The sequence below is a fragment of the Crocodylus siamensis genome, chromosome 2 (genome assembly GCF_052110815.1).
Source record: "Crocodylus siamensis isolate JL-2025a chromosome 2, ASM5211081v1, whole genome shotgun sequence".
NCBI lineage: Eukaryota > Metazoa > Chordata > Crocodylia > Crocodylidae > Crocodylus > Crocodylus siamensis.
The window spans coordinates 135,466,598-135,491,914 of record NC_143396.1 but is presented as its reverse complement, the minus strand read 5'-3'; the positions used below and the strand labels follow the sequence as shown (position 1 = coordinate 135,491,914).

General features: G+C 41.6%; 2 protein-coding genes across 2 annotated transcripts in view; one reads left to right on the top strand and one right to left on the bottom strand.

Annotated features, from left to right (window-relative positions):
- The first annotated feature begins 81 nt into the window (after positions 1–81).
- POLR2B (RNA polymerase II subunit B) lies at positions 82–24,907 on the top strand. The gene is made up of 25 exons (XM_090036873.1): positions 82–246; positions 1,783–1,855; positions 2,359–2,509; positions 7,227–7,339; positions 7,939–8,158; positions 9,552–9,710; positions 10,915–11,079; positions 12,262–12,458; positions 13,151–13,270; positions 14,258–14,444; positions 14,789–14,932; positions 16,058–16,197; positions 16,282–16,393; positions 16,740–16,894; positions 17,196–17,394; positions 17,571–17,739; positions 18,195–18,291; positions 20,582–20,676; positions 21,015–21,265; positions 21,355–21,444; positions 21,699–21,806; positions 22,354–22,467; positions 22,580–22,740; positions 23,237–23,432; positions 24,617–24,907. Exons 1-25 carry the CDS (start codon positions 228–230, stop codon positions 24,704–24,706), a joined length of 3,525 nt encoding a protein of 1,174 aa, XP_089892999.1. The 5' UTR covers positions 82–227; the 3' UTR covers positions 24,707–24,907.
- The window catches only part of IGFBP7 (insulin like growth factor binding protein 7), a 39,152-nt gene continuing 38,731 nt past the window's right edge, over positions 24,897–25,317 (bottom strand). The window contains exon 5 of the mRNA XM_090036875.1: positions 24,897–25,088. Coding sequence (XP_089893001.1) covers positions 25,069–25,088 — 20 coding nt within the window. The 3' untranslated portion in view covers positions 24,897–25,068. The remainder of the gene's footprint in view (positions 25,089–25,317) is intronic.

The following is a 25,317-nucleotide window of genomic DNA, read 5'->3' as shown; positions in this document are numbered from 1 at the left end:
TGGAAGCTGGTGGGTGGAGCTCAGAGGCTCGGTTTCTTGCGCAGCCGTAGTACCGACCCGGAAGTGACGCAAGGACGTAACGTAACCCGCGAAACAGTGACCGAGGACTCGGCGCAGCCCTAGCGCGCCCGGCCCGTTCGCTGCTCTGCTGTTTCTGGAGCTGGTGGCGTGCCGCTGCTTTCTTTCCCGGTCTTGTTCTGAGCTGTCCGCTCGCCTCAATCGCCGCCATGTACGACGCAGACGAGGGTGAGTGCGCAGCGCCGCGCCGCGGGCCGGGGGAACACCAGGGCCCACTCCTGCCTTAGCTGGGGGAGGCCTGTTCCATTCCGGGGCGGGGAAGAGAACGTGGGTTCGCTTTGCGCCCCTCCCCTCCGCCCATCGTGCGCCCGCAAACCTGTGCAGGACGCGGCGACTTTGGGGGGGAGGTTCGACCTCCTGCACCTTCAAGGCTGTCAAAGGGCAGCCTCCCAAGCAGGAGTAGAGCAGAGCTGTACCTGCTTAGCTTCAGGGAGCTGACACATGTAGTGTGCCAGATGCAGTAGGGGCTCCCCACTATCCAAAGCCACCCGGGGGTGGGGGGTGCTCCTGCAAGTCGGGGCCACACAGGACCGGCCTAGTGTTTTTTCCTTGGTCAAGAACCAGTGGCAGCAAGGAGCCGGTGTTTTCTGAGGGGCTGTGGCATCAGAAGAAAGGCCAAAAGGTGGAGAGTTGGTGATGTTGAGTGGGTTGCCAGGGCTTGCAGAGTTTTTTTTGGAAGTGAGCCCCTGAAGTGGCATCCTAGCTGTTGGAAGCAGGGAGCCTCCAGCCCCTTCCCTCAGTCTTTGTATTGAGTTCAGACCAACTTATTTACTGGTATTTGCCTTTACTGGTATTCACTGTACCCAGAGCTGCACAACTTTGAAGTGCTGTTAAGAATATTCCAGGGGTGTAGGTTGTATTCAGAGGATATTGAGAGTAATGAGAACTGTTGCTTAACTGTAAGAAGCAAAGTAAATTAAAACTTAATGTTTTAATGCCAGCATGCCTCATGGGGCTAGGGAGGCAGCAGCTGCTTGCAGCCTTCTGGCTGCAGCTGGCTCCGGCTCTGGGTAGCTGCTGCCAGCTGGGAGCCTGGGCTGCTCCCAACATGCATGCTGCAAGCCCTGCTGGGAGCAGCCCAGGCTTCGTGGCTATCAGCAGCTACCCAGAGCTGTGGCCACCTGCAGCTGGGAGGCTACAAACAGCTACTGCCTCCCTGGCCCCGGCCCCAGTGCTAGTGCTAGTACCTGCTACTGTCCCAGAACCTGGGGCTGGGAGACAGCTGCGGCCAGGGCCAGGCCGGGAGGTCAGCAGTTGTTTGTAGCCTCTTGGCCCCAGCCCCAGCTGCCCCCCAGACCTGGCCCTGGGCTCCAGGGAGGCAGCACATACCAGCAGTGCTCCCTGCTGTGCTGCCCTCCAGCTTTGAAACCCAGCAGGGCACAACGGGAGGTGCAGAAAGCTGCCTGCTCCCAGCTCCCCACTGCCCTGCCACCCTTCCCGTGTGTGTATGGGAGCAGTGTGGGCAGCAGTGCAGGGTTGTGCCCTTCACTGCTGCCCCTGCCTTTTCCTCTTCTCTGTTAAGGACCCATGGACAAATAAAGATTTCTGTATTTTACTTGAAATACAGTGCAATGTAGCCTTGCCTGTTGTACTAAGCTCATTGGAAAGCTGTATGTAAATAAGTTATTTTTCTGCTAATGGATATCCAGTGCATGGTTACATGATAGTTCTTAGTCTGAGTTCAGGGTTTTGCTTTCTTGTCAGATATGCAATATGATGAAGACGATGATGAAATCACTCCTGACTTGTGGCAAGAAGCATGCTGGATTGTTATTAGGTAACTCTCTGAAACATAATAAGGCATTTTGGTAGTAGTTATATACCTTCTGATGTGATGCATTGAATCTGGAATTGGATGGAAATTCCAAAACTGTGTGTCTAGAATCATAAATGCTGTCACTTTAAAAATATAAGACCAGATGAAAAGTGGTACACAGCTGCTTTACCTGTAAATTCCCAAAGATTAGTTGTTTTGCAAGCCTTTGTGTCTGGTTAATGGGGAAAGTAGTTGTGGGAACTCAGTGCATTTTTTTTCCTTAGGATACACTTAGTTTACGCATTAGATCCTATCCTGTGTCATGGCAATTCCTTTTGGAAGGGCCATATTTGAATATTCTGTTAGGAGAAGAAAACAAACCAATTCATTTCATATTTCAGTGATTGGTTTTGAAGACCGTACATATTCTATGGATTTTTAAACATGGCTTCCAAAGTATCATTTTATTTTAAAAAATAATAAGTCTTGTTCAGTAACTGAATGTACATTGTTTTTTCCCTAAGCTCCTACTTTGATGAGAAGGGCTTGGTCCGACAGCAGCTGGATTCTTTTGATGAGTTCATCCAGATGTCTGTACAGAGAATTGTTGAAGATGCACCGCCTATTGATCTGCAAGCTGAAGCGCAGCATGCTACAGGAGAAGTGGAAGAGCCGGTAAGAGGAAACCTTGTAGAGTCAAATCACTTTTCAGGTGTACTGACTAAAATGGTATTTACCTCAATAAGCTGATATTACTCTTGTTTCACAAGAATGGAACTACCAGTTCTGTTTAATCTTTTAACTGTGTATTTCTGCAGTGCATAAAGTCTCCTGCCACTTGGAAAGTTACTGTGTCCCACTACTTTTTTTTTCTTCAATCACAAGACCAAGAATACAGTTAAATGACTGTAGCAGCAGGATCTCCGTTACTGCAAGGTCATACAATTGCAAGGAAATGCGTTATTGACAGAGGACAATCGGAATGAGCAAGTAGTCGAACGCAAGGTTGAAAGGCTGGTCCAGAATCTCGATATTCTGTTGGTTAGGAACCTTCTAATTAACAGCCTACACTTATTCATGGATAATTCATGCCTGTGTGTTCCTGTGCCAACATTATCCTTTAGTTTAGTATTTTTAGATGAAGGCTGAATGGGAATCGGACTGTTATTTTGCTAAATCAAGCAAGCCAATCAAACTTTCTTTTTCCTCTTAGGTGAGGTGCATCTCAATTTCCCCTGTGAGTAGAAAGCCTATGAGGAACAGAAACAAGATCTAATTAGTAAAGAAGGTTTTCTCTTAAAGGTTAAGTGCTATAGGGATAAATTACAAATTGCCAAAGTCAGTTTGAGTTAGGTGTTGCAAAGGATGTTAAAACAGATATCAAGAGGTTTTGTATGTGTACATGTGGATCCCACTCGTGGTAGCTAAAAGCTCATTTAAGTAAAGACTTTAGAACTGGCAAATCAAGCTAAGTGTTTGACCTAGAAAGCTGACACTAGAGGCTAGTTAGTGACGTTTAAATTGAGCCACTGTTAACTGCCTTAAATATTTCACCTATTGGAAATCTGCCATAGAATGCTGCCAAAGCACTTTCTGATGTAGCAGAGTAAGCTGTAATATGTAGAAGGGCAGTCCTAGTTTTAAGCCTGTGGAACTAAATAGCCTTTGGGTTTTCTACCAAAGGCAAGTGGCTGGGCTCCTCTGCATGTACATTTTGCCCTGTGTACTGTTACAGAAAAGTTATAGAATCAGAAAATTAGGGTTGGAAAGGACCTCAGGAGATCATCTGGTCCAACCCCCTGCAAGTTCTAGTGATGCCCAAGGAGTGCAGTTTTGTTTCTCAGGAAAAAATACCCACAGTTAGGTGGGTATATTCATATGTAAATACAATACCACTTTAAAAATGGAATTAGGGCGTGGTATCGGAAAAGAAAGGGGGATTATACCTAGTCAGTATTGCTCACCACATCTCACCAGATTCCTCACAGTGATCCTTTGTGTTGGTTTGTTATGCTTGACTTGCATAACCAATTTCTGTGTGTCAGTGAATCCACTGCCAGGAAGTACATCAGCCTTCACTTCCTGGCATCTGAAAGTCATTACCGAGTTTCAAAATGCTCCACTTAGACCAGGGGTAGGCAACCCCAGGCATGTGTGTGGCATGTGAAGCCATTTTGGTTGGCATGCACACCTCTGGGCAAATGGTGGGGGAGCCATGAGAGGCCAGATCCTTGTTGTGGCAGCGCAGCCTCAATCCCATCCCTGCTGTCAGCCCCAAGGCACACATGCATCCACCACCAGCACCAAGCTGGGCTAGGGCTCTGTGGACCCCCATGCAGCTGCTTGCAGCCTCCTTCCAACTGCTTGCAGCAGATGGTGGCTCTGTGGCAGGTGGCAAGGGCCTCACCAGAATCTGGGTTGGCTTTGGCAGGCAGCCAGGAGGCTGCAGGCAGCTGCACCAGGGTCTGTGGAGCCAGATGCAGCTAGTTGCAGGTGGCAGGTGTATGCATGCCTCGGGATGTGCGACAGGGAAGATCAGCTGGGGCCGCACTGCCACAATAAGGATTAGGTCCTTCATGGTTCCCCTGCTGTCTGCTCCGGCATGCCAACATCTTGCAAGTCCAGGTTGTGGGTGTTTTTGGCACTCTGCTCAAAAACGTTGCCACCCCCTGAATTAGTCCTTTCTGCTGCCCCTAGTGTAATTCAAAAAATGTGTGTCTGGCAACGGGGCCACATGGACGCTTGTACAAAACAACTTTTTCTTCAGTAACTCATTCTTTGGGATGTCTTGTACATGAAAATCCTCTAAAGCTTGGAGTCCTTGTTTTCTGCATTCTAATCCAGAAAGAAGCTGAGTGGTGATCATTAGCCCAATCTTTGTGTCTGAAGAGTGATGCTCTTGAGGGTATGCAGTAAATGTCGCATCTAACAATTTTTTGTGGCTAGTTGTATGTTCACCATGAGTGAAGTCTGTACACGGAACATCTTGAAGAATTAGTTGACTAATCAAAGCTAAATTAATCCAAGCAACCATTGCCTAACTTAATGTGGAGGTTGATGATATTGTCCTTGAATGACTGGAGCTTAATTTGAGAAACATGACTCTCAGTTGAGGGGAAAGGAATGTATTGCTTCAGGATCTTATTTCTATGAAGTTTAAAATAAAACTGAGTAGAATGATTTTCAAAAAAATTTTAATTGCTGAAAGACTTGTATTTTCTCATAATTTCATTCAGAGTAACAGGTGAAGACTTCTGTGGAAAGCAAAGCTTTTAAATACGATTGGGATGTATGTTATACAGATACCTTTTTCCAAAAGGAAAATTGTATCAATTAGTAAGAATTGGAATATATAAATCTTCTTCATTCATAAATTTGCTACTGCTCAGCTATAGAAAATCGATGTGAACAAGATATACATTTAAAAGAATCATTACATTCTGTTGTTTAATAGATTTTTGCATTTAACAGACTTAGAAACTGTTAAATCATTTCTGAAACAAGGTCACAATGTGAAAACTGAACAGCTTATGATTTTAAATACAGTACTTAACATATTTTTGGAATGGTGTCTTTTCTGCCTTGTCTGTATTCCCAGGTCAGTTGAATACACATCTGACTTTGGCATGGGCAAACAAATAAGGAGAGTTGTTACTTTAGGCATGAAGAACAGCTTACATCTTTTTGAAAGCTGTATTTTGTCATCTCTTCCCCCCCCCAGTTTATCTTGCCAAGGAACTTTGCTATATCTTAGTACTAAATAGGTAGGATAGTTCATATGAGGGATTTATATGGGGAGGAAATTGGAAGAGGATGCTGCTGCATAGAGGAAACCCCTTGGAGTTTTGTCACTCTGACCACGCTCCTAATGTGTCGCTGTCCTTGCCTGCAAGATGTTAAGGTGTTTCAAATTTTTGTCCAAACTTGATAGTATGTAGTGTCCTCAGATGCTGAAGCGGTAAGCCTTAGAAGAAGAATACAAGTATGATTAGAATGTTACTGGCTTTGTGGTGTTGAGGACTCCCAGGAATCTTGCTTTTGATTTGGAATTTTTTGCAGCTGGTCAAGCAGTGGTAGAATTCACGATACTGTGTGCCTCAGCTCAGATTTTTAAACTTTGTTTCCTTTCTGGCCCAATAAACATTGATACTCTTTAGGAAATGATTTTGTTTCCACAAATTTAATTATGTGACTTCTTCATTATACAGTACCAGGCAGTAAAATATATCATTTAGCAAATGTATACCAATCCATAAGCAGAATCTAGAGATGCAGATGACCTCCTTAGGTAGGGATATAAATATTGATTAAAAAAAATCTTTTTAACCTCCTTCAATGATATAGCTTAAATGGTTAACCAACAGCATACCTAGTCGTGGCTGTGGAGTGCAGAGCCCTGGGTCAGTGCCTGCTCTGTGCCACCCCACCTTGCCATGGGACTGCAGCCATCTGTCCAGAGTAGCGCAGGAACACGGCTGCTGCTGGGAGCCACTCCCCAGGGCCTTTGACAGGGAGGGGAGGAGGCGGAGGTAATCCCTGCCAGACAACACAGCCTATGTGAAGCCACAGGCAGCAGCAGCAAGCCAGGATCTATCCCAGCATGCAGGGAGGGAGGGAGCAGACTAGCTTTGGGTACTAGTTTCCCTCCCCTCTGCCTGTCCTGCCACCTTCGTGTTCCTGAGGCACCAGGTACCACTTCCCTTCTCTGCCAGACTGCACCCTGCACTAAACATTAACCAGTAATGCATTAGTGGTATAAATATACTTTTTGTTTAAATGTTTAACCTTTTGCATCCCTACTTTTAGGCCAAGCCTGCTTTTCTCCCATTAGTGTTCTCAACCCAAACTAGTGTAGGATTGTTTCCCACACTGTTTTTCCTGTGATTTGTCAGTTTATCATTCATAAATATCTCTGCCCCCATCAGTTCTGACACTAATGCATGTTTAAATGTATTAAATTGTCAGAAAACATCTCTTTTGCTTCCTCATTTTTCCCTTTTGTTATCCTATTAGTTTGAGTAAATAACCTCTTATGCCAGATCCTTTTACTATTTTAACTCTTCAGTTTATTTGTTGGTGGTTATGTCTTTTTACCTGGATTTCCCTTCCTCCCAATAACTGAATCATGGTTAAGGCAAACTATGTTGAATCTTTCCCTATAAATAAACCTGTCCAGAGTTCCCCGTTAATCCCAGCTATGAGTGTGCCCTACATCTTTGTGTTACTGAGGCTAAGGAGCTGTTAAAACTGTAACTTTGTGTATCATGATTTAGAAGCACTAGTTCTTCCGAGTGTGAAGTGCTTCCATATTGTATGTGTATTAAATGAACTCTTGAGCTCCTGCACTTGTAATGTGGCTTACCATACTGATTCAGATTGTTTTATTTTTCAGCCCCGATATCTTCTGAAGTTTGAACAGATTTACCTCTCCAAACCTACGCACTGGGAAAGAGATGGTGCACCTTCACCCATGATGCCCAATGAAGCCAGACTGAGAAACCTTACGTAAGAGAAAATGACTTGCCAGATGATAGATATTGTGTCTGTCTCTTATTGATTTTTTTTTTTTTTTTTTTTTTTGAATTTTAAGCATATTCTGTAAATCTAGGAATTGCTGTCTTACCTAAAATCTAGCTCAAGATATTTTTAAATACAAAAGATGTTTCAAATTCATGAGAGTACATAACACTAACAGTGAGTATTTGGAATAACTTTTTATCAATTCCTTGTTTAATCCTTTTTAGAGCAGTGATTCTCAACTGAGCTGACAGAGCACTTGGGTGCTGTGGTGTGCTGTGCAGTATTACAACTGATGGTTATGCAGACATCTAGACAATTCATGCAATAATACCAGGAATTTCAAATAGCATTTCATAGCGTCAAATATAACCTGACCTGTTGTGGCCTTCCTGAGTTTGTTGCAACAGAAAAATTGCTAGATTATTTTTCTGCAGTCAGAAACCTGAGTGAAATTTTTTTTTGAAATGGTGTGCTGCTAAATTCAGAAAAGTTATGGAGGGGTGCCTTGAGTATAGAGTAGTTGAGAACCACTGTTCTAGATTATGTAATCTTGGTGTGGAAACACTAAAATTTCTTTTTAATAGGTATTCTGCCCCCTTGTATGTGGACATAACTAAAACAGTTATTAAAGAAGGAGAGGACCAGTTACAGACACAGCATCAGAAAACATTTATTGGAAAAATTCCCATTATGTTGCGTTCAACATACTGCTTATTGAATGGCTTGACTGATCGTGATCTTTGTGAGTTGAATGAATGTCCTCTTGACCCTGGTGGCTACTTCATTATTAATGGATCAGAAAAGGTAAAGAATAATATTTTGCATGAAAAGTTTGAGTGGGGAAAAAAATAAATTGGTATTGTATACTGAAGGGGCTTCTGCTCTAGGCATAAACATTTTTCTCTCAGTGTACTCCAGCTGTAGTGTAGAGGTTTTATTCTCCTGTAAAAATCCCTGAACTCTTATTTACTTCTGTAGACCCTCATGAAGTCCTGCTGATCCACCATTTTTGTCTGCTACAAGACCCGTTCCTCTCTGCCATCAGTTTTTGAAACTCTTTTACCTGGAATACTACTGAATATCTTGGCCATGCACACACAAGCAGGGGTGTGTGCTTACAGCAGCAAAAATTTTGTGCTGCTACTTTTTGTTGCAGTGCACAACCATAGTGAGGCACCCTGTGCCTCAGCCAGTCAGGGGGTGGCACATAGAGATGGGAGAGCAGGCAACCCAGGGCTGCGTCCTCTCTTGTCCCTATATGCTGTGAAGCCCCTGTGGTGTGGCACCTTGTGCTCCAGCTAGCTGCTTCCTGGCTGGCTGGGGTGTAGTGTGTCTCTGCATGCCTCAGCACGGGCTCTGCTGCAGAGCCCCCACACTGAGACATGTGGAGCCACCATGTTGAGGCACCCTGTACCCCAATTAGCCACAGAACAGCTGGTTGGGGCATAGTGTGCCTCAAGATGGGGGAGGAGCCAGCCTAGGGCTGCCTGGTCTCCTGTCTTGAGGCACAGTGCAACCCAGCCAGCTGACGAGCAGAGTGCTGCAGCACAGGGGCTCTGCAGCAGGCAGAGATGGGCTGCCTGCCTCCCTGTTTCTGCATTTGTTCTAGCGCATGCCATTTGGCATGCTTTGCACCACTTTTCTTCCATAGTTTCTTTTATTTTTTTTTTTTTTTTATTTTGCTACCAGGAAATCCTGGTGTGCAAATTTTGCCCCAGCACTGCAAATTAGCAGCACCGTGCACAATTAACATGCAACATGTGCAGCTTGCGGCACCACAAACTGCATGTGCCTGCACAACTGGATCCGGGCCTTGTGCTTTTTTCTCTTTTTTTTTCCACCCCCTTTTTGATGGAGGTGAGTCTGCTTCAGAAGGTGGCCAACTAACTTCCTTGTTGTTTAGTTTTATGCATCTGCTTTAGTGATGGAAAAAGTTATTTGCTCCAGCTCTGAAGAACCAACTTACAGGAGGATCTGTTCCTTTCTGTCTCATCCATCAGTTATTGTCAGTTTTGTTTTCTCTGCACCTGTGCAGATCCCCTGAAGACCCCATACAGCTGTTGTCGTGGATATAATTTTGGTTTGCAGAACTTTTCCTTCTTGTGTGATGACAAAAATAATCTAATTTCACTGTTAGGGCTGGTAATTAAGCATAATTTTTCTTTGGTTACTTACTAGCATTTTGTTTTCCATATAGGTTCTGATTGCTCAAGAGAAAATGGCTACGAACACAGTGTATGTGTTTGCAAAAAAAGACTCAAAATATGCTTACACGGGAGAGTGTAGATCCTGTCTAGAGAATTCTTCTCGACCAACAAGTACAATATGGGTTAGCATGCTGGCCAGAGGTGGGCAGGTATGCATAACCAACAGTTTAATAACTTTTTTTGTTGCTTGGGCTTATATTTTCTCACAGTTTTTAGGAGTTATTTTTACTGTGTAATAGCTCGTGCTGTTTACATTTGGGTTTTGCAAAAATTGTGTTGGATGTAACATATTGACACCCACCAACCCTTATCTGACAACAAGTTACTAAAAGTTCAAATGAATGGGTTTTGCATTAGGAATAGTTGGAAAAATACTGAATTCAGTTGCCAGATAGATGAAAGAAGGGTATGGTGAGGTGGAAGGGGAATTATTTCAGGTTAGTCTGAAACAGGAATCTGTGGAGAATCTAGTGACACTTTGCTTGTACACAGACAAATTTACATTTTGGGTTTTGGAAGCTTTCTTTAAAAAAAGATAATGACTAGATCCCTAAGGGGACTTGGGTGCCATATGCAGAACTGAGATGATGCCCCAGTAGCTGTAGCTTAGTTAATGGAATGCCTACCTGAGATGAGAGACCTAATTAAGGACAGGAAGATGCCATAATCAGCATGCTGCAGAGTGTCTCTTGCCCACAAACAAATACCGAAGTATGTTACAAATTGGGCAAGGAGAGAGAAGGATGATCAAGGGAGTTGAGTTACCTATCTAATAAAAAGCAAAATGAAGGTTGAGGTGGGAAAACATGATTGTTTTTTGTAAATGCATAATGGGTCAGCATAAGGGAGAACAGCTACTAAGGCAAAAGAAAAATGTTTGCTTGGGTGCAAGTATGTGTAAACAGGCCACAATTCAGTTTATGCTGGAAATTAGAAGGTTTTTTTTATCAGAGAAATGAAATTCTGCAACTTCTTTTCAATAGTAGGAGGCAAAAAAAGGAAGCTGGATTTTTAAGTGGAGCTGTGATAAGCAGCTTGACTTGAACCTAGGAGGTTCTTCCAGTCCTGTATTCCTTTTGATACTCCAGCTTGGTTAGGGCACTGTTCCTAGGAAGTGGGAGAGACCTCAGTTCAAACCTGCGTTCTAGATCAGGTGGAGAAGGGATACGAGCCTGGAATTTCCTCCCCTCAAATGAGTTCCCTAACCAGTGTTCAATGGGCATAAGGGAAGGCATTCTCAGCATCATTTTAAGATTAGCATGAATAAGTGAATCATTTGAAATGACAGAAAAAGTTTTAAGATTTTCATGATAAATGTATTCAAGGTTGATCTGTTTTTTTTCTACCATTTAGGGTGCTAAGAAGAGTGCTATAGGTCAGCGCATTGTTGCAACATTACCCTATATCAAGCAGGAAGTGCCCATTATCATTGTCTTCCGTGCATTAGGTTTTGTATCTGACAGAGACATTTTAGAGCACATCATTTATGATTTTGAAGATCCTGAGATGATGGAAATGGTAATGTACATTACATAATGAAATAGATGTGGGATCACTTAACATTAAAGTATGTTTGTTTGAAGTGTGAGTCCTTTTACTGTGGTAACAATGTCTTGTTCACACCTGGACTTTTACTGTTTGGACCTTACTTGTTTTTTCTTTTATTATATTGGGTAAAATCAGTTATCTGCCAAAAACAATTCTGGTGCTTATGTAAGCGAACAAAGCACTTGTTGGAGACTAGAAGAGACCTGGCTTATCTTCACTTAGTCTGAAATCAGTGGCTAAACTCCTGCTTTAAGGTGAAACAGCTACAAACTCCATGTGTATTTTGAAGTATGGAGTAGTCTAGGTATCTTTGTGACAGGTGAAAATCTATATGTGCCTCTTTCAGTTATGAAGACGACTGAAAAGCTATACTTAAATTCAGTAATGAAAACATTGCTTTTAAAGTTCCGTCATTGATTGTGCTAGAAGTATCATAAGAGAGGCTAATGTTTATAGTGACTCTTGTCAGGGTAGCTAATGGGCTGGATCTGGCTTGTGAAGTTGCTTTATCTGGCCTGCCAAGCTATTGGCAGGCCAGAAACTTTTGGGGGCATGGCTGTTGGTGGGTATGGCCTGCTTCAGAATCCAGAGCCCTGGGGGCCTAGTAGATATGGGCATCGGTGGCAGGGAGCACGCACAAGCTGTGTAAAGCAGCCCTGAGTTGCCCTGTGTGTGCCTGGCCTACCACTGTTCATATGCTCCTGCCATGACAAGTGACCAACTGACTTGAAGATGCCTGCTGTACTTCCCCCAGGGTGGTGCAGTGTCCAGCCCATGAGGAATCCTGTAGTCTGGATCTGGCCTGGGGCCACAGTTTCTCACCCCTCACTTAAGCCAGTACAGCTTTGTTACATTAAAACATCTTCCCTTTACCAGTGGAATTTAACATTTTTTCTTGTGACCAAAATTATTCTGTGGACATAGCAATGTATTGAGGTCTTACTCTTGAATATATGAATAACTTGCTGTCCCCGCTCCCCAAAGAAAGGTGTCATAATGCTATAGTTAAAACTGAAAAATATTTAGAAGTTGTATTTGAGCTTGCTTCAGAGCTAAAAATCTCTGAATAGAATTCACAAACTGTGCTTATGTAATTGACACTTTGAACCATCAATGGATGCTTCATGGTTTTACTGATTTGTGTGCTTTTAGGTCAAACCTTCCTTGGACGAAGCATTTGTCATCCAGGAACAGAATGTTGCATTAAATTTCATTGGCTCAAGAGGTGCAAAGCCCGGTGTTACCAAAGAGAAAAGAATTAAGTATGCAAAAGAAGTCTTACAGAAAGAAATGCTTCCACATGTTGGCGTCAGTGACTTCTGTGAAACGAAAAAGGCCTATTTTCTGGGGTATGTCAGTTTGTCTTAAACGTTCTGTCACCCAACTGAAAGGAACATGGGCAACTCAGATTGGTTCAAAGTTTAGTTTACATATTTATGAAATACAAGAACTGGTTGACAGATTCTTCTGTACGTTTGCAGTTCCAAACTTGTGGCAGTAGATCCTTACCAGTGTCCTTTGGTTCAACTACACATTTCAAGCTAATAAGCGAGTAAAACATAAATGACACAAGTAGTGAAAATCTGCTTCTGGTATTAGTGATAAAAGAGGTAGATGCTTCACTTTTTTTGGATTGACAGTGTACTACTTATGCAGAGGATTACCAAAAGACCATGTAGTATATTTGAATATCTTAAAACTATTTGGGTGCTGCCATCTTGTTCCCTGCATATTGGTGTGGAAGAGGAGTCCCTAACCCAAGAGACTTTATTCTGTGCTCATGTGCAGCTATGCTCAGTTTATTTGGGCCAGTATACTGGTTGTCTAGGTCAAGGTGCAGAGGTTTTTTTAATTCTAATTTTAGCTGTAATTATCTAAACTAGCATGGATTTTTAGGGCTTGTGTTTATTAAATTTAGAACTGTAGTAGGTCATTTGGTCTGGAATTGAAAATTATAGCATATGGTCTTTTTTGTGTTTGATAAAACAACTGTTCTTGGTGATGAATGTCTGCCTAATTAAAACATCTTTATTTTTATTAGGTACATGGTTCATAGATTATTACTGGCAGCTCTGGGCAGAAGAGAACTTGATGACAGAGATCATTATGGCAACAAAAGACTGGATCTTGCTGGGCCTTTGTTAGCTTTTTTGTTCAGAGGGTAAACCAAACAAATTCCTTCTTTGTATTTAAGAGTATCCTAATACTGAAAAAGCATTTTTGTGGGGGTTTTTAATCTCATATAATAATTATTGGAAGCATAAAAATTGCCCAGACTAGAGCAAACCATTGGTTTGTCAAGGCAGATGCGAACAATTGACTGAGGCAAGGTAACAGATTCCTCAGAAGGTGCAAGAAGTTTCTTTGGAGGGACACTTACGGAGTAAACCTTGCATATGAAAGATCTCAGCAGAAGGCACATCTTGATTGCCATATGCCCTGAAACATGAGGGTTGAGATTTCTATTTATGTTGTCTACAGTAACCAGACAGCATCTGTTATCCATATAAAAAACTTGAATCCTTTTTAAGAATCTGGCTAAGCAGGATTTGCCTTATTTTCCTGTATTCTATTTTGAGGCATTCTTTAGAATATTTTTCTAAGCTAACTTTTTTTTATAATACTGTATTTACTTGAATGCAAGATGACTTTGAATTTAAGAAGACCCCTCAGTAATGAGATTCTGTACATGGAAAACATAAATTTGTTAAATTTGTCCATGTATAGAATCTAATTTTTGGAAGTCATCTTAGATTTGTTCCCCTTGCTGCTGCAGTGAGGCAGGTGGTGGGAAGTGGGGAGGGAAGTGGGCAGGCAATGGGATATAGGTGGCTTAATCCCCTACTCCTTGCCCCCTGGTGCCTGTGTCCTGACACTCCCTCCCCCCTGCATGGTACCTGCATGCCCCCAGTATTTCCCCTCACAACCTGTAGCTATGGGACCAGGGGGTGTGCAGAGGCTGCAGGTCAGAGCTGGAGTCTAACCCACAGCAGCTACTTGGCTCCCCCAGCTTGTACTCAAATCCAAGAGGAGGCTCCCCATGTTGAATGGGGGGGAAAAAACTTTATTTTGGATTTGAGTAAATATGCTATTGAACTGCTGTAGTATTGGTTGCTACAATTACATTTTCTGGTTGTTTCTTTAACAGAATGTTTAAGAACTTACTGAAAGAGGTGCGGATATATGCACAAAAATTTATTGACAGAGGAAAAGATTTCAACTTGGAACTGGCAATTAAAACCAGGATCATTTCAGATGGTCTGAAGTATTCATTAGCAACTGGAAATTGGGGTGATCAAAAGAAAGCTCACCAGGCCCGAGCAGGAGTATCTCAGGTAATGTAGTTAGGCAGGTGTTGTCTAGGCTGGGGTAACTCCTCCTATACTATAGGGTTTGTGCTGGTATGAAAATGTAAAAACTTAGATTTCTAAGCAATAATACCAGCAAAAGTGTAAACCCTGACCTGAAATGAGTATGATGAGCTGAAAGACTTGCCCTCTGTCTTTCATTTTTTCTTTGAAAGGCATAAAGATAAAGATGGCTGTCAGTTTAAATAGCAGTCAACCCATTGTTTCAATAGTCATTCAGTAATGGATAAGGCAGAGTAATTAGAGATGAGTTTGGAAATGAAGAATACTGCTTGGGTGTCTGATTTTTAACAACTCACTATTGTATGCAGGTGTTAAATCGCCTGACCTTTGCATCCACACTTTCCCACTTGCGACGCTTGAATTCTCCTATTGGCAGAGACGGTAAATTAGCAAAGCCCAGGCAACTACACAACACGCTGTGGGGAATGGTGTGCCCTGCTGAGACACCAGAGGTAACGTCATTCAAACTAATATAAAGTATATTTGCTTTCATTTGTGTATGTCATTTAATAGCTAGTTTTCTTGTGATAGATCACTTGAGTTATTTTTAATGTTTTTTTAAGATTTCATATATTATGGATAATCTGTAGTGACATCATAAGAATTTGTAATAAAGTAGTTGCAAGTAGAGGTGCACCGATATAGCAGTTCATATTGTATTGGCACCGATGAAAGGAAAATTGACATTATTGTGGCCAATAATATCACTGATGTATGCCGCATGCATATGCGCAGCTGCAGCATGTGCATGACCAGGAATGTAGCGCGGCAGCTTGGAGAGCAGTGTCCGGCCAGTAAGTTTGTGGGAGGAAGGGGCTTGGTCGGGGGGCAGATCAAGGCCCCCCACAGTGAAGGAGGGGAGTGGGACAGGGGCAGGTGCTGCTTGGCTGGGGCAGGGGTGTAGGATGGAGCCTTGGGCAGCTTGTCCAGGGGGTGTGAGGGGCCTAGAGCGGAGGAGAAGTTCTGGCTGCTGCATGCACCACTGGGGGAGGCATAGGGAGCATGTGCCCCCTGGATTTGTGTGTGGGGCAAGGGTGGGTTGGGGCTTGGGACTGCTCTGGCCTCTTCCTGGCAGGAGGGCTGGGCTGGGGCTGTGTTTGGGGTGGGTGGCAGCAGCAGTAGGAGGGGAGCTACAGTGAATTTTGGGGTGGATGTAGCCAGCCCACCCTTGCCCCATGCACAGATCCAGGGGGGCACACAGCCCCCAGGGGTGCATGTAGTAGTGGGAGCCACCTATGGCTCTGTCCCCTGCCCCATCCCACCCTGGCTGGGCATTGCCTGCCCCAGCCCTGTTCCCTCCCTCGCTGTGGGGGAGGGGGCCTTGATTTCCCCCCCACAAGACTTAACAGCTGGTTGCTGCTTTCCAAGCTGTGTGGCTGCATACGGGCAGTCAAATTGGTATTGGCAGATATGGCTGGTTAATATTGGCCAAAAAAATCTTTATTGGTGCACTCCTAGTTACAAGTCCACTAGAACTTCTTTGTATAAGGTTTTTGGAAACTCCGATCTTTTTTTTTTTTTTTTTTTTTTTTGAAGACATGTTGGCTTGAAAAACAAAAAACATTCTCTTTGTTTAGGGCCATGCAGTAGGACTTGTGAAAAATTTAGCCCTTATGGCTTACATTTCTGTGGGGTCTCAGCCATCCCCAATTCTGGAATTTTTAGAAGAATGGAGTATGGAAAATCTGGAAGAAATCTCTCCAGCAGCCATTGCAGAGTATGTATGAATTTGGGTTTCTAAATTAAACTTTTCATCCAAAAAGAGCTTTTCTAAGTATCCTTCGGCTTTTTTATTTCATAGTGCCACCAAGATATTTGTTAATGGCTGCTGGGTAGGAATACACAAAGATCCAGAACAGCTTATGAATACACTGAGAAAACTGCGTCGTCAGATGGACATCATTGTGTCAGAGGTAAAATTTCCACGTTAATTCTGAAGTTCTGGCTGCAAAAATGGTGCATAATAGGCATGATACCCTTTTTGAAGGTGTCAAATACATGTATCAGAAATTCTTAGTGATTGGGAAGCCAGTTCACATTTTAAGGAGGGATCAGCTTAAAAAAAGTGCCCTTTTTCATGTTGGACCCCTGATACCGTGACCTTAAACTCCATTGCTTGACAAAAGCAGAAAGGCTTCCAGTTTGGAGAACATTTTTGTAAGAAATCCCACTTGCATGTGCTTTTGACTTTTACCCATTGCATGGTTTATTGAAAGGCTCCACTGTGTATACCCATTGTTTTGCATCTTGCTCCCATAGGTCTCCATGATTCGGGATATTAGAGAGCGAGAAATTCGTATCTATACTGATGCCGGCAGAATCTGCCGGCCGCTTTTAATTGTGGAAAAGCAGAAGTTGCTGTTGAAGAAGAGGCATATTGACCAACTGAAAGAACGGGAGTATAACAACTACAGGTAGGAAATCTCCAGAAATACAAGAAGAGAGGTAAGCACCTCTGGTTTTCAAACAAGCTTTGAGAAGTTTGAAAGAAACTAGTTGAAGCTGTAACCTCTTTTGGGTCAAACTGGAGGACTCTGCAGAGTATTCTTTCTGCAGCATGTTGCTTTTTGCAAGGCACTGTGATTTATTATTTAAACCAGAGCCAGTAGTATAACTTCTCAAATAAGTCTTGTTTTTTGATGGTGCCAGTGAAATCTGTATTGCACTGTATTTGGGATTTAAGGTATTGAACATCAGTGTAACTTGATTGTTTAGTTGGCAGGATCTTGTGGCCAGTGGTGTAGTAGAATACATTGATACTCTGGAAGAAGAAACTGTGATGCTGGCAATGACTCCGGATGATTTACAAGAGAAAGGAGTTGCATATTGTTCAACTTACACCCACTGTGAAATTCACCCATCCATGATACTGGGAGTATGTGCATCCATTATTCCTTTTCCAGATCACAACCAGGTTAGTAACACCACTGTTTTGGTTGTCTTGGTTTTGAAATTAAGTAGAATAAATAATAATTGGTGTAATATACTAGAAATAGAAATTAAAGGTACCTATTGCACACGCAGACATGTATGTCCATGAAGAGTTTTTAATGGGTATATTTTTACTACTACTTTTCTTGTCCTTTATAGTCTCCTAGGAACACATACCAGTCTGCTATGGGTAAACAGGCAATGGGAGTTTATATCACAAATTTTCACGTTCGTATGGATACGCTAGCCCATGTACTATATTATCCTCAAAAACCACTTGTGACTACACGTTCTATGGAGTACTTGCGATTTAGAGAGCTGCCAGCAGGTATGTTGTATAATGTTAGGTAGACCTAAAACATAAAATTTACAAGAATAACACTATTTAAAGGCTTCAGTATAACTTCTGGTGATTCATACTGTCTTTAGTTACCATAAACTTGAAGGCAGTACTAATGAGGTAGTAGCATAGATGCTGAAGACCAGGTGTACAGCATCTTGAACAAAATCAAACCAGAAACAATCAGCTCTTGAGAAGGATGTTTTATATTGGTATTTGCTAGATCATCCACAAGGGGTCACTGTTGTATCGATGAAGGCTCTAATTTGCTGTGTACTTAAGTTTGCATCTATTCAATATCAAATCTTGTTTTGTGCATTTGTCATGAAGCTTTTCCTTAATAACTGGGAAAGCATTGTAAATCTGTGGAATGCAACTAATCTTGAGTGAAGAAATTATTCCTGTATGGTCTGCGGGTCCTAATTGTCCTAATGTATTTACAGGTATCAACTCCATTGTGGCTATTGCCTCGTACACTGGATATAATCAAGAAGACTCAGTCATTATGAATCGATCAGCTGTTGATAGAGGGTTTTTCAGGTATAACTTTGAACTGTAGAAAATTTCTCTATTTGATTTTCCTAAATTGAAGACCAGTTGTTTTTTTTTTTTTTTTCACCGTTTTTATTCGGCTATGTAACAGATGTGCATATCTTTCCAAAGCCTCTGGACACATGTTTACTGTTAAAGGGCAGAGTTGTACTTTTTGACATACTGCCAAAAAGGGGTGATAGCCTATTCAAAATGCACAGTAACCCTTTTTTCCCTAAAAAGACTTTTCCAATGTTAAAACTACCACAAGATGCAAAAATAACCTCAGTAAATAAACAGGGATGTTCTTCAATGACATGCTTTCCCAACCAGCCTTTTTCCTACTCTTATTCTCTGGGTATGTCTACACATTCATTAATGTGCTGCAGTTGCTGCTAAATCAATGCGCAGTAACATGCACTGTTGTTCAGTAGCACTGGCACATGGGGTTTTTCAGATGGTAACTGTACAGTAGCTTAATCCTACTGCGCAGTAGCATATTAGCACTGGCTTTGCCCAGCACGCTACTATGCAGTTAGTGTTTCATGTAGATGTACCCACTGTATTTGAATCTTCTTATAAGTGCATTTAAATGCAAGATAATTTGGATTTGACTGCTTTGATTCTAGCCATTATGACTTCATGATATAATTCAGTTACAGGCCTGTATGGAGGATTGTTTAAACCAAGTTTTCAGACAAGCAACATCAGTTATAGACCAATATAATAATTGATAGGAGTATAAGCTTTCTGTGCTATAACTTGCATCTGCATGCTGCTTCAGTGAAATTGTAGTAGCTTTAATGTTGTTTCATTTAGCATTAAAGTCAGTTATTTAACTCACTTTTGCTAAGGGTACATGCAACTACATCTTGTAACGTACTAACTGATGCACATTCTTGACTGGCTACTCTTCCACGTGGTTAAAAATGACATAACTTTTAGGGATGTAAAAGGTTAAACAATTAACTGTTTAACTCAGGGGTGGGCAATTACTTCAGGTGGAAGGTTGCTTACTGAGTTTGGGCAAGCGATTGAGGGCCACATGACAGGCAGCCAGGGGCAGATAAATATTAATTTTCTAAATTTTTTAGGGGCCCCGCAGGCTGGATAGAATGGCCTGGCAGGCCACATCTGGCCCATGGGTTGCATTTTGACCACCCCTGGTTAAATCCATTTAAGTGCAGTGATAACTGGTTATCAAACTAGTTATTGTTTAGTGCCGGGGTGAGATGCAGTCTGGCAGGGAAGTGGGGGGAAAAGGGAATCCATGTAGTGCCCTAGCAGGAACAGGAATGTGGTAGAGCAGGTAGGAGGCAGGAAGGATCGAGGGGGAAGAGGTGATGAGTGGGTCTAGTACCCATAGACCAGGAGTTGGCAATAATTTTGGGCATAGTGCCAAAAAACCCAACCTCTACTTGGAAGATGTTGGCATGCCAAGAGGCAGATGGTGGGGGAACTGTGATGGGCCTGATCCATGTTGTGGCAGTGCAGCTTAAGCTTCTTCCCTACTGTCAGTCTTGAACCGCACATGGCCAGCAAAATGCCTTTGTGTCGCACTCTGGCACGTGCTGGCGCTAGCTGAACCCTTGCCAAATACGAATGACATCTTTGAAGATAAGATTGGGAGCGTACATTTGTTACAGTAGCACTTGTGTGCTTGGTGTCTCTGAAACATATAAATAAAGGCACAGCCCATGCCCTTGCCACTTGCGAGTAAAAGGCAAGGAAAGAGATGCACCTTGACTTGTTATCAAGGTGGTTGTGATCTGTTGCAGTAGTTCTTCAACGTGTGACCTGCAGACCCCTCAGGGTCTGCAGAGTTAAGGGGTCTGTGAAAGATGACTGTGATCAATCAGAAGTATGTGAATACCCACACTTACAATTCAGAGGTGTCCATACCTTCATTTAAAATTTTTGAGGCCGCCAAATGATGGGTTGAAAACCACTGATCTATAGGAATAACAGGGGCTTTTTTTTTAAAGGTGTATATAGGGAATGCTGAGGTCCCAGGGGCCAGCACATACTTGTAGGCAGCTTGGCACCACCTGGGAAAAGATTATAGAAGTCATTGTAGGGTTCTGCATTAATCAGTAACCCCTGGAGAGGTGTGGTTTATCAATAGCAAGTTGATGCTTGGGACCAAAGCATTCTTTCTTGCTTTGTGCGTCATTATTGGTAACTTTGGTTGTATGGTCTTGTGAGACTTGCGTGTGGTTCTGGTGCTGTTGAGATTACACAACTTGAAAAAGCAGTGCTGGTCTCAGTACTCAAGATTCTTTATAAAACTTTATTTCAGGTCTGTGTTTTATCGGTCATACAAAGAACAAGAGTCCAAGAAAGGCTTTGACCAAGAAGAAGTTTTTGAAAAACCTACACGTGAAACTTGCCAGGGTAAGACATGCTGACAGATAGAAAAGGCTGTGATTAGTACTCGGACTTCACTAGGTAGAGTTGTTTGTTAACATTATTTGACCCTTTATTGCACCAAAAAGAATAAAATGGATGAAATTTCTCAGCACAGTGTGTGTTTTTTATCAACTGGTATGTTTTGAGTACTTCCAGAGCATCTATATTGAAGTCTACAGTTGATAACATGTTATGAGTTCACAACACTAGAGGCTGGGACAAAATACAAATGTGAAGTCTGCTAGTCTGAGAACACAATACTTACTCTTGTGTGGAACTGTTTTGAAGGGTGGTGCAATCTGAATTTAGTTGTCTTTCTTCAGGTATGAGGCATGCCATCTATGACAAATTAGATGATGATGGTTTGATAGCACCTGGTGTACGTGTGTCAGGAGATGACGTCATCATAGGCAAAACAGTAACTCTGCCAGAGAATGAAGATGAACTGGAAAGCACTAACAGACGTTTCACAAAAAGAGACTGTAGCACTTTCCTACGAACTAGTGAGACTGGTATTGTAGATCAGGTCATGGTTACTCTCAATCAGGAAGGATACAAGTTTTGCAAAATTAGGGTAAGTGCTGGTCTGCATGTCTTCTGGCTAACACTTTTTTTCCTTGTGGGTCTTTTTGTTATTGAATTGCTGTCTTTCATCACCTCTAGGTGCGTTCTGTTAGAATCCCGCAAATTGGTGATAAATTTGCTAGTAGACATGGTCAGAAAGGAACCTGTGGTATCCAGTATAGACAAGAGGTAGTGACTTTTTTTTTCCACTCCTGTACTTGTATTTTTGATTTTTACACTGGGCCCTCCTTGCAAGAGTGAATTGCTTGTGGTTACTTATCCTTAACATAGAGCTTTAAAATTTAGTTTGAATTTTACATCCTTCCAAACACATGCTCCTTCAATCTGTATGCATTTCTTAAATACACATCTTAGATATATTCAGTCTGAACAGCATTTGTTGAAAAACTAGGGGTACTGAGTACCATTCTCTTCTACTTTAGGATATGCCTTTCACGTGTGAAGGTATCACACCTGACATCATCATCAACCCCCATGCCATTCCTTCTCGTATGACAATTGGTCACTTGATTGAATGCCTTCAAGGGAAGGTAAGGAGAATGATTTGCTGCATGAAGTAAAATATGAGGAACCTCAACTAAATTTCCTTTATCTCTTGGAAAAGCTTGTGGTCCTTGTTGTTTGTTAATGCTTCAAAGGATGCTGGTTGAGTTCCCAGTATAAAACCAAAAATATAGTAATGTCTTCAGGGAACACCCTGGTGGCAAATTCAGTGGGTTAAAATAGTGTGCTTTTTCATAGTAGTTCTTTGTGGCTTTTATTTACAGAACCACTTTACAAGTATAACTAACCCTAAGAAGTCCTGTGGATGTTCCTTTACCCATGAAACAAAAATGGGTAGCAGTTAGGTTAATGGGAGTATTTTTAAAAACTGTATCTGCAAACCTTTTTTTGTTTTTATATAAACATATACGTAACTTTAAAGTTAAGTTAGATACTGTTCTGAGCATTGAGTCCTTGTATTTCAACAGTGAAAAGTTTGCCTTTTCAAGTAGTTTTGTGTCCAGTTTGATCACTTTAGGTACACATAACGTGAGCAAAGATCTCTGTAAAGTTTCCTGTTTTTTCCTCCCATAGGTATCAGCAAACAAGGGAGAAATTGGTGATGCTACACCTTTTAATGATGCTGTCAATGTGCAGAAGATTTCCAATTTGTTATCAGATTATGGCTATCATCTGAGAGGAAACGAGGTATAATGCTCAAAATGCCAATTCTGCATCTTTCATTCCTTTTGATAAATTTTGTTCTTAGTATGTATAGTTAAACATATGCTTCAGTAGTTCTGCTTATGCTTGCTTTCAGGTTCTTTATAATGGTTTCACTGGTCGCAAAATCACATCACAAATCTTCATTGGTCCTACTTACTACCAGCGGCTGAAACATATGGTAGATGATAAAATCCATTCTCGTGCCAGAGGGCCAATTCAGATTCTTAACAGACAGCCCATGGAAGGTAGATCACGGTAAGAATATTTATTGGGTTTTGATTTGATTAGCTTCCACAAAGTCACATGTCTGTGTTGCTCAGATGGGAGGAAATTGGCTGTGTCAGCTGTGCACCTATGACTTAATTGGCTTATCGAGTAGCTGTCTGTGTAAATCAGATTTTGGTGTACTTGAGTTTGGACAAGTATGGCATGACTTAAGTCATTTGTAACAGAATATCAATGTGGAGTTATGCTTTGGCTGATGATTGCCTGAGCACTGCTGACATCTGTTTAAGAAGTCTTTTTTTAGCCATGTGGCTGGGGGCCTCAGCAGTTTATAAATGCCTCTTGATGTCCCCCCAGTAGTCTTGGAGAGAAGGTGATATATGCCTAACTTTCTGAGTACATTTCCCCCCACTAACTGCCTATTACACTGTAGATGTTTATCTACTGAATGGTTGCTGTATTTGTAACTGGAAGCTCTGCTTTTTAACTTCATGGCAAAATGTCCTATCACTTCCCCCCCCCACAGTGATGGTGGCCTTCGTTTTGGAGAAATGGAGCGTGATTGTCAGATTGCTCATGGAGCAGCTCAGTTTTTGAGAGAGAGGTTGTTTGAAGCTTCAGATCCATACCAAGTTCATGTTTGCAATCTCTGTGGAATAATGGCAATAGCCAACACCAGGACGCACACCTATGAGTGCAGGGGATGTCGTAATAAAACACAGGTATGTATGGATTTCATCTGCTAAGATTGCTAGCAGTTGAGCAAATGTTTAAAAAAAATACGGTGATTGGTGGGGTAGAAGACAGAGTAACAGTTAAATGTGCAATAAATGCAGGCTTGTTTAAATAATGATGGGGCAGTCCACGAGTTTCAGTTGACTTGGATGCTTCCCTCTGTCCTAGGGAGTTCTGACTGTTTATAAAATCCTTAAATGAAATTTCCAGCCAATGTTGCGCTGAGCAGGGGTTGTTGTTTTCATATAACTTACCTAAAAGAGAACTAAATCTCAGCTTCTTGGAGAAAAATAACTGATACAGTAAAACTCAGGAAGAACGTTAATTCTATTGGTTGGCCACTCTGCTATATCCATTCAGAGCAGCCTATTAAGTTTGGGTTATGAGGAAATAACTTACATAAATGTCATATTTAAGGTGCTAATTTCTGGTTGGAGTTACTTACATACTGCTCTTGTAAATCTAAATTAATGTGCTTTGTTATTATTTAGAGCTATTTTCTTAACGGAGTGATGGAACAGATGAGTAAAATTATTGAAGGCAGTTATTTTTGTATATACTGCTGACTTCTGAAGTGCAAGCTATTGCTTTTGTTGCTACTAATGAGTTGCATGCAGAAAATCTTAACTACATTTTAATGTAGTTGATAAGGCAACATTTGTGTATACTCATATTTCCTTCTTGTTAAATGTTTATGGAGACAATTAAGTTTTATAACACGGTGGTTCTTAAAAAATAATCACAAGCTTTGAATTTTAAATATGAAATCTTGTACTTAAGCATAAATTTTAGACAGTTGTTTACCTTGCCTGTTTTTTCTTGCAGCTGTTAAACAGAGCTTAATTTTCAGCAATATACCAAATTAAACTATCTTAAGAATGTAAGATAGGAGATTTCTTACTCGATAGATTTTAACCTCTTGAAAAATAAATTACAAACACTGTTCCTGTATTAGTCTGAACTCTGTAGACACTTAAAGGAGTGTTTCACTTCTTGCCATGGAGTTTGAAGAGTTGAGGTTTCAGATTTGTCACTGAAGAGTGGTCAAATTTAACTTTGTATGAAGCACTGGACCAATAATTTGTAAATTGTTCCTGCTACATTATGATTTACCCAGTTAGTTGGTCTTCACTTGACTACTCTATAGTAAACTTATTTATTTTCTTTCCAGATTTCCTTGGTGCGAATGCCATATGCCTGTAAACTCCTCTTCCAAGAGCTAATGTCAATGAGTATTGCACCTCGTATGATGAGTGTTTAGCCTTCAAAAGGTTTTGTTTTAATTGACATGGCATACGTGGAAGCTGTTGTTCTAATGTACTTGACGTTCAGCATCCAAAATGTTTTAAAATGGTGCATGTTTTGTGTGAGAGCCTGGTTTGTATTTCCTAATGCCTTGTTTAATGATGTTGAGCTTTACTTTTTGTAAATAGAAATAAAAAGATTTGTAGTCCATTGTGAATCCTGTTTATTTGTATGTTTGCAAAAAGTGTGAAAGCAAAACAATATTAGAAGGCTGAATGAATGGGGACAGGGAACTGATTATTGGGCTGGAAAAGCCTAGTGACTGCAGCTTTCCAAAATGCTAACGTAAACTGTGCATCAATGATACAGTCCTCTGTGTCACAGCTCTGCACCATCAGCTGCAAAAAGAGAAACAACAGTTATGCTGTGTCATAATTACAAGAGAATAAAGGCACTACTATTGATATTGGACTGATAGACTTAAATGGGGAAGTAACTCATTGTTGAGATTATTAGAATATTTCCCAATGACTTAAGTATTTGGGCATTTAGACTACTTGGGTGTTATTGGTCATGAACTATCAGATACCCTGTCAAAGTCAATAGCCCTTATTTACTTCCTTTTCA